The sequence below is a fragment of the Alligator sinensis genome, unplaced genomic scaffold (assembly GCF_000455745.1).
Source record: "Alligator sinensis unplaced genomic scaffold, ASM45574v1 scaffold456_1, whole genome shotgun sequence".
Classification (NCBI taxonomy): domain Eukaryota; kingdom Metazoa; phylum Chordata; order Crocodylia; family Alligatoridae; genus Alligator; species Alligator sinensis.
In genome coordinates, this window is record NW_005842311.1 from 830,843 (window position 1) to 840,847 (window position 10,005).

Sequence of the window (10,005 nt, forward strand, 5' to 3'; positions counted from 1 at the left end):
CTGCTGAACAGTTGAGCCACCCCAAATCACTAGAAACTTTACATATTTTTTATGAATCATTATTTTACTATAGAACAAAATATTATCTTTAAATTTTTTCACTGCTTGCACAGGTATTTTTACTGAAATCTTTCAATTTAGGTCTGTATGTTTCTCATAGCCAAGTTGTTGTAAATTCAAACAATTCCTCTTCTTTAAGTCAATCAATTAAAACTATCAGATTTGTTCAAGATTTGCAACAGGGCTAATCAGAGAATCTGTCTTAAAAAAAAAAGTATTTTCAGATCTCATAGGTTGTCCCCATTTTAAGGCCAGCCACCTGTTGCAGGTTCACTCCACATTGCCCTGCCATGATGTTAAGCAGGAGAGCAATCCCATTGAGTGTCCCATCAGTATGATATTGATGCATGTACATGCGAGTAGCTGAGCACCACGAAAGGCCATCAGTGTGTTAGCAAATTCAATAAGCAACAAAGAATAAGGACAACATTAACTAGATCTATAGCACATACAAAAATGCAGGCTTCATTTGTCATGCACTGACATAGAAAAAGGTTATTCATTCACTCAGTAAATACTTCACTGAAATGCTGTTGTGTTTGTTTAGCCTGTGAAACATTCCCATCATCCAAGCTGTTACTTTTTCAATCTAAGTTTTGTAGTGATGCTAATAATCAGGGGACAGTGAGCACCCCATATTGATTGAACCTGCATAGAACAGCATCAGTGACGGTGCTAGGCATACAAAAAGGTGGCAAAGGGGCATGATCCATGTTACTCTTTATACTTAGAAGCACATAGGTGAGCTGGCTTACCATGCCCTTTAAATCAAAAGTAGAGTTATGTCAGCAGTGTCTGCTTTCCAAACAGTCCAAGAGGAATCCTTCAAAGTAATTCAAAATTTCTCCAGGAGCTCCAGCAGTACCATTGTCACCCTCTCTAACGCACATGGACAGACCCAGCTCAGGGCATTGCTTGAGCCAAATGCTAGCCCTTATTTGTGTATAAACAAATACATATTATGCTGCTGTGCTATTGTGTTGTCTGACAAATAACATGATATGAGAGGTACCAAAAGAATGTTCCACACAAACAATAACACCTGCTCTTCCAAATGTGATTGCCTACTAAAATGTCCAATTTTCCTTCCTGTTTTCTCTTTGATCCAAATATTGTCCCATGGAACAAAAAATATAGGGTAAACTGTGTTTACATTGATCTTTAACATGGTCAAAGACGTGGGTTTTGTGAACATTTTGGAGGTACCTCTTTGGTTGTACCCTACCAATAGCAAAGACTGAGTAGCTACTCTCATGTTGTTTTATTCCATTCACTTTACAAAGTGCTGGACAAAGAGCTGCTTCAGATCTGTATGGATTTTGTGTAAGCTAATGTAGTACTAATGCTTTTCATAGTACTTATTGCTGATTTTTTAACATGCAGGTTCATAGAACAGTTCCATAATAAAATCACAACAAATAGCTATTTCCATTATGTTTACAGGAAAGCAGTCCAGCCCAGTAAATTAATTCCTAGTGGTTTGTAGATAATCAAATAGTATAATGATTAAAGATTGCCCCTTCCTGCAAAGTCTTGTTATTTAGAGATCCTTAGCCATTGACTTAATCTAGAATTATCAATGCATAGAATTTCTGTAATTAGGATTTCTGATTTCCCCAGATAAAGGAGTCTGTGCAAGGGATCAGGGAAGAGTTTTGGCATTGGGAAGGAAGATTTTTAGGTATTTATAGTCTCAGCTTGTCTTAGCCCAGCAGAGACAGGTTATCTGTGAACATGCATCCATTTATTTTGACAACTAACTTGCAGCAGGCCACAGTGGAGTGTAATAATAAGATGAGCCAGTAGAGAGGGGAAACTCTAAGGAGTTTTTCCAAGGAGTGAGGAGTCCTACTGAGGTTTTTTGCAGAGTTAGGTGACAAGATGCACTCCAATGAAGGTAGGATCAGGGAATGATTAAGCAATTAGACAGTGGGAGGTTTCAGGCTATTGGGAAGATGAAGAGCTAATGAAACCAAGGAAGCCATATGTGCCTTCTGTTTTTCTATGAAGTTTATTGAGGATAATTATAGTTATTAGTCATGTATGTGTTAAATTAGTGGTAGCTGCTAGGCGTGGAGAGCTCTTAAGTATTTCACCATTTTTATTTAGGTGCCTAAAGGTCAGTCTAACTCTGTCAGTAAAGCAGCCCTAATTATGGGTACAAAGCACTTCTGAATAATGACCTAAAATGTTAAAATGAATCCCATGTTGTATTAATCAATTGCATTTGAAAATAATAGGCTTTATTAAATGCTTAATAGAATGTAAAGCATTCCCATGAAAGTCATAATTTGCAAGACTGTTCTACTATATCAGAAATAAATATATTATTGACTGCTATGAATTCTATTCATACTACATTAACTTTGGTGGGAATGTTTTCATATTAAATGAAATGATTCACAAGAAGATGTATTTATCAGATGAGAAAGAAATGGCTTTTTTATGACTTCAGATCTGTGAGAGTAATGGGAAGCTCCTTTAGCTCCTTGTTGGAGAAAAGAGAAGAAATGATCTCTGCTTGAAAACCTCATAACCAGTTGCTTCAAAAACCCTAGAATTAGTGACCTTAAAAATAGGTTAGTCTTAAATAAACACTACCATTTTAAGTTCATTTTCACCAGAGCCCAACATAGCAGCCATTGCAGTCACTGAGCCTAGAAGCACTACCAGAAAAATGTTATGAACTTCAGAAAGGAGAGCTCTGTGTCTTTTAAGGTCTGGGTAAAGTTTCATGTTCCAACCAAATTTATATATCCACCCATGGACAGACTGAGAATTTATTAAAGGGAGGAGTGGCATACTGCACCTCAGACCATGGGGAGATGGAGATGAGGCATGGCTGAATCTTCTGGGTCAGCAGGGAACAACCTGGAGCCCAGTAGGCACAAAAAGTGGGGGGTTCTGCCCACCCCTCCAGCATCTCTGCTGGGAATCATCTACTTCATCTGCCAGGGGGGTGTAAGGAGACCCAGAGCTGCTTTTGCCCCATGCCAACTGTGGGCAGTAGTGAGTAGTTGCGTGGAGTGCTGGGCTTGGCTGGGGCCAGCAGTGGCAATGCACACTTTCCTCCTTCAAGCCCCTGCTTTTTGCCCTTCTCCCCAGTGACCCCTGCCAGGGAGGTACAAGTGCTAGAAGGAAGAACCTGCATGCTATCACTAATGTCTCCAGCTGAGCCCTGGTCCTCTTACAACTGCTGGAGCTCTTATCATGTCAGCTGAGGGCAGTGGCAGCAGTTCCCAGGTTCCTCCTTCCAGTGCCTGCTCCCTACCAGCAAGGGAAGAACAGGCAGGGAGCAAACACTAGAAGTGGGAACCTGTACACTGATGCCAGTATACACTCCTCTGCCTGTCACCCCACACAGCCACAGCATGTAGCAGAAGCAGGGTAAGAGCAACTCTGGGGCTCCCCCAGCACCTGGATCAGCCAGGGACAAGAGCACAAGGAGGGTGCAACCACACTGCCACACTTCCTGAATCCACGCTGTATCCATCCCTGGAAGAACTAGCTTGTTTTTGTAGCCATAGTAGTTGTAGTAGTGGTAGAGTTCAGTAGTACTGCTCCAAGACCTAATCACCATTACCTCGGTATATTCAAGGCTACTGTGCTGCCTCAGTGGCATATTTTCTTCCCATTCTCCTAACAACAATCTCCAGTTCTGACATCACTGTTGCCTTTTTCTCAAGTAGCAGTGGGTATTTGAAGCCTTGCAAGTGAGTTTCCCAGCTGAGCAGAAATCAGGGATATATAGTCCAAACACAGTTTACTTTATAACCAGTTGTGACAATTGTCCTAACACATGCAGGACAGTTTCCCTGAGGAGTCTCAGCCCAGCATCAATATCCCATGCCCAGCAAGCAGCCCTGCCTCAAGAATTAACTAATCAGAGGCCAAAGCACATCTCCATGTCTCCTGAAGCTGGCTCCCTACAAGACTTAGCAAAACCCAACACTGACAACCATGCAGCATGTCTGCCTAATAGTTAAAGCTTGCTCACATGCAAAGAAAAAGAACCTCAGGTGCCTAACAGTGCCAGCTGGTGATACTTGCCATAAGAAGAAAAAAAAAACTATTAGAGATGGCTTCTTTCCCTGAGGATTTTTTTAAACAAAAGTTCATGGCTTTTTAAAGGGCATGATCATATCTGCATCAATATTTTTAGCTAAATAATTAGAGATGATTAACTATTCCAGACTTTAGAATAACCTCCCTTAATTAATTGATTATTCTTCTCATTTAAGTTCCATACTGCATTTGTTTGACTAATCCATTTCCCACTAGGGCATGCCCTTCATAAACAGAAACAGGATAAAATGGAATGTATGCACACATCCTAAATAAAAGAATATAAATTGGGGTGGAGTGAGTTTAGGTGAAGAGAGTTTCCATTTGAAAATTTTGAGTTACTGCTACTTGGCAATATAAAAGTACTGGCTCATCTTTTGATCCATTAAGAATCTTCCCTTGGTATTGTCCTGTTCTGTTTTTCCCTGAATCCTTCTGCACTCCATTTATCTTATTGACACACAAACTCTCTATCATATTCTCTGTGTCAACATATACTTGCAACATATATGTAAGGCACCTTTCATTCTAAAGGAGCCTTACATGATTTATAAGCTAGGGGCAAAATTGTATCTTTGTTGCTCATTTTTGGGTTTATAAATCCAAGAGATATTTGGCTAATAGAGGCCAGAATTCTAGCCAAATCTAAGGGACAACCAGGGGAATATACAGTGAGGGCACTGGTGTTTGTTTCCACTAGTCCATGCTGCAGACCTTGCCATATGCATGCTAGGTGAGGATTGGACATGTTTCTTAAAGAACAGAATATACCCCTGCAGATTTTGATGGTATTCATATCCGTGCTTAATCACTTTACTGATCATAGATGTTTTCCTGAATCAGGGCTTCATTACTAGTGAAGGCTACTTCATTAGTAATGAAGGCTATAGAAAAACATACCTTCTTACTGATTTAAAAAAGGAGGATTTTAAAAGGGGAGGAGGAGCTGCTGCTTTGGAGTGGGCATCAACTGTTACAATATAACGGTTACATCTGTATGTTCTGTGAGCCATAAAAGTTAGCTAAATCACTGGTGTATTTTTCACCCTGAATGAAACAGGGTTAAATTGCACTGCCTTTGCTACATTTATTTCTCTATAGAAGCACACAAATGAAAAATTAATTGCAAAAGTTTATATCATTATCATTTGATATTGATACAGTTGCTATGTCTTTCTGTACCCAAAAACAGTTGCATCAAGACTGGGACAGGTTCTCAGCATAGTTGCACTGACGTTATTCATTTTGAACATTTCTTCTGTCCAGGTGCTAGAATATATTCTAGATTAAAATCCTTATGTTAGTTTTCATTTAAGAGTTGTAGAATTTCTAATTTATGCATAATATCTTTTATTGGACCAACTGTATGGTTGGGCTAGACCAGTGATGCTCAGTCTTTTGGCCCAGTGAGCCCATATGTGATCTGGATCAGGCCATCCACAGGCTGTATCAGGCTGTGGGGCCTGGCACCACCCCCTCCTTGCCCCACACATCAGAATTGTGTCCTTAGTGGGTTGGATCTGCCCTCTTCTACACTCCATGTCCTGGGATTAGGTCCTGGCAAGCCAACACTGTCCCCCCTCATACTGGGATTGAGTCCTGAGGGCCCAGCAACACCCATGCCCCCCACACTGAGATCGGGCCCTAAAATCCAACACAATCCCCTCCCAGCTCTACATGCTGGGATTTGGCACCAGCTCCAATGCAGACGGCCTGAGGCTTCCCATAGGTCTGGAAATTTGGCATTGAGAGAGCAGTACAACGGAACTCCCAGTGCCAAATTTCCAGATCTGTCAAATGACATGGTTGGAAGACAATACCACACGGCATATCTGTCCCTGGGCTATGTTTAGACTAGAAGAATATACAGACAGTCCTCGGACTTATGACATAATTGGTTCCTGAAAACCACGCCTTAAGTCAAAACGTTGCAACTCGGAACCAATATTCTCATAAGAAACAATGTTATAAATGGGGGATTGGTTCCCCTATTTTCACCAAAAATACCCCAGAATTTTGTACTCGCTCAATTATAGATGAGTAATGCAGCTACATTAACATATTTATATTGTAAATAGCAATCATATTGATTTGGAAGGACTTCTTTGAGGTGACTTTGCTGGACTTTTTGAAGGGCTCTTGCCTGGACTTTTTGAAGGGTTCTTGACTGGAGTCTTCTCAGGAGCATTGGCTGCAGGTTTTTCTGGAATCTTGTCTGCTTTCTTAAATAAAGTGTCCAAGGAAGTTTGGACAGATGTTCTCCAGGGAGATGAGCGATGCAGCGAACTTGTTCGCTGGCATGGCGTTGCACTGGATCAAGCATTATAAGTCGAAACTGGCATTGTAAAGTTGAAACAGGTGTCGATTTATAAATGTTGTAAGTGTGAAATGTTGTAACTCGAACCATTGTAAGTCGAGGATTGCCTGTAGTACACCGTTCTTCAGGTCTGATGAAGAAGGAAATATCACTCACAAAATCCTTGCTTTTCATATATATTGGGCCATCACAGCTACACCATCCCTGCAACACTACCATAATTCATACATCTTTCTTCTGGGTTCCTATTATCGCAGTCACTAGTCTTCCTAGATACAAATGCTGTGTTCATCTACTGTAATCACTACTATCTGTTTCTCATTTTTTAAATTTTCTCCATTTTTGATGAAGCAATTCTGCTTCCTTTTAGTGTTCTAATTCATAAGTTACCTTCCCACCAAAGTACTGACACTGATCCTTTGCTTATTGGAAAAGTGCAGACAGTTAGAACTCTTTTTCATTCAGTGAACAGCACAAGATACAATATTTGAAATGTGGTACTTAAAAGCTACCCTTAAATATGGCAAAAAAATTATTATAAACTTCAGAGGGCCAAAGTGCTCTGTCTGAATATTGTGTGAATAAAATAATGCAAAGCCTAACTATAGAAAAAATAACATTTGCCTCTATAATGCCTTTTATTAAATACACTTTGCAAGTTAGAACAATGGAATCTTATATTCTAGTCATTTTTATAGCAGCTTTAAAATTATGCTAAAAAGTTAAAAAAACATACCCTTTCTAACCCTCAGTACTTAATCAAGTCATAGAAGCTAAAATGACCATTTTAGATTTTTGAATGGAGTTAGCTCATTACAGTCTCCATTGCTATTGCACTCAAGTTTAGCGGTCCTGTTGTGCAGCATAGTAACAACTATAAAGCCCCAGGTGGCCACAAATTTGACACAACTGTATTTTCAGTCTACATTTACTATGTTTAACCATTCAAAAGTATTAAATAGAGTAAAAGTTTTTCATCTTTCAGATGATTTGGTTCCACTCTTTTCACACAATTCAGTCCTCTTTAGGACTCTCTGAGGTATACATTTAACCAATCTGTAAAATGGAAGTAGATTTGCTGCCTAGTTGATGGGCACAAATAGGTGGATATTTTTAGGCTTATGAATGTAGTTTCAGCTTTTAGATTCATTTGTGCAATGCATAGAAATTAAATAATTGAAATATTTCATTTTTATTTCAATGATGAAAACCCACTGTGTTCATTAGGGAGGACTTTCCTCTTAAAAAATCTGTTAATAAGTGAATTACTTATGAGAGGTTTAATTTAATTTAGGCAAAATACTGTTTACAGTAAAGTGATAGGAAACTAGATTTTTTTTTTTAAAGTAGAAGTTACATAAAGCCAAGCTCTATGACGCTGTTTTAGATTAAAAAACAGTAGAGGAACTTATTGAAGTCCATGGAATTACTGACATGCTTTAAAGATAAGTTCATGTTTAAGTGTCTTCCTGAACTGGAGGCACCTCATCATTACAGGGTAAAATAGTATTATCCTCACTTAGAAATAAGAAGCTCAGTTTGTCCAGTAGCTATATATGGAAATGTATAGCAAAGTAGGGAAATAAAAGATTACAGCATTTGTACCAGGAACATTTCACAGGGCATAAAGAACTGTCATAAAGAACTGACATCCCTGGAGTTTTACAAACATTTATTTTGAACTGATACTAATAGTTTTGTTTTGGGCTAACTGGAGAAAGGATGATGAAAATATCATTATCAATGGAAAAAAAAGATGAATTTCCAGGGAAAAATTGCTGCTCTGAAACAAAAATAAAACTGAATACCTATTTCCCCGCAGCATGTGCAGGCCAATATTGCATCATCCATCTAATGCCTAACAATCTGATTTTGAAATTAATTAAAAATATGCATGAACCTATTTGCATGAAGCCTATTCTCATTGTATAAACTGGAAACAATTACAAATTTAAACAAAGAGCATAAACAGTGAAAAGTAAATTAACTTTTTAAAGTTTTCTGTATTAATGCTCCAAGGTGGTATTAGAATAGATAAGGAAGATGATTTATTTTTGGGCAGAGTTCCCCTGGACAGTGGACAAGTCTACACATATGCTTTAATGCACATTAGCCTATTATCATGCACATTAAAGTGTCACTTTAAAAAACTGTGCATTTTTGCTAATGTACATTAAGCATCACTTAGCAAGGAGGCTGCTCCAACATGCTATAATTACAGTATGTGGGAGCAGACTCAATTAATTGAGTCTGCTGAAGCATGGTAATTACTGTGCTTCAGCCAGCCTCTGCATCTCATGTATCATCGGCCCCACACTTCAAAATGCTGGTGGGGTGCTTTATGTAAGGCCCATTGAACAAGCTTTAGTTCAAGCACCTCTGCCACCATTTTGAAGCTCAGAGTTACTGGTACACAAGATGCTCCAGCACTTTAATTAGAGTGGCTCTTGGAGCCACCCCCACCAACCCCAGAGTACACATAAAAGTGTGCTCTTTAGTTAATGCGCGTTAAGGTAGACTAATGTGCATTTTCCTAGTGCTCACAATGGAAGGAACTAAAGCACATTAATACTCCCACTGGTGTCCTTTTAATTGCAATAGAAAAAAATGCCTGGTCATTTATGATAGATATGTTCCCTTTTCAGCTACGTTCAGATGTTATTGGACAAACTGTGACGTGTTCTTGGTACAAACCCTGTATTCTTATATTTCCCTATATTGCTAGATATCACTATATATATCTACTGGATCTATCAAGCCTCTTACTTCTAAGCAAGGATAACACTATTTTACTCTGTAATAATAAAGTAATTTAAAATGTCTTCTTAGATGGGTTGTTTTAATACCATGTACATGTTAGTCAACTGTGTCCAGCTGCGGCATTGTGGAGTTCTTCCACCTTTGATGCATTAAACCTTGCATTTTTGTACCTTGCAGATGGGAGTCCATATACCTGGTGGGTTGGAAAAGCCAATGAGAAGCACTACTACTGGGGTGGCTCTGGACCTGGAATTCAAAAATGTGCCTGTGGCATTGAACGCAATTGTACTGATGCCAAGTACTACTGCAACTGTGATGCTGACTCTAAACAATGGTAAGTGTTCTATGAAAAATATTACCAAAGCACTTGCTAGCTATAGTTCTGTGATCTTGTCTCCTATTTCTTAAATAGCTTTGTTGAAATCTGGTACTCTAAAATTGCTTCTTTCTCTTAACCTTTTTCTTATATGTCTAAATACAAGTGGTTCATAGTGACTTTCAGTCTCCTTTACTGTTTCTGTTCTCAACTAGTTCATGCCTGTCAGTAAAAAGCGATCTAAGATAGTTAAAATATAAGTTTAGATATTTTTTATATCCCATGTATTCTAAAATCTCTGCCTATCTCCCTGTGGCTCCTGTTTACATTGTATTTAAGCAACTTGCCTATCTATTAAATACAAATAGGTCACATAAAAAGAAAGCTAGTTGCAAATTCAAGAACTCAAAAATTAAAAACTAGTTTAAATATGCTTCATTGTCTCCTTCCCCCCCCCCCCCCCCCTCTCACTACAACACACCCTATA

The 10,005-nt window shown here is 38.8% G+C and overlaps 1 protein-coding gene across 1 annotated transcript in view; it reads left to right on the top strand.

The window, feature by feature from the left end:
- Nucleotides 1-10,005, top strand: part of CNTNAP2 (contactin associated protein like 2) — a 1,052,534-nt gene that overhangs the window by 725,018 nt on the left and 317,511 nt on the right. The window contains exon 12 of the mRNA XM_025209846.1: nt 9,380-9,536. Coding sequence (XP_025065631.1) covers nt 9,380-9,536 — 157 coding nt within the window. The remainder of the gene's footprint in view (nt 1-9,379; nt 9,537-10,005) is intronic.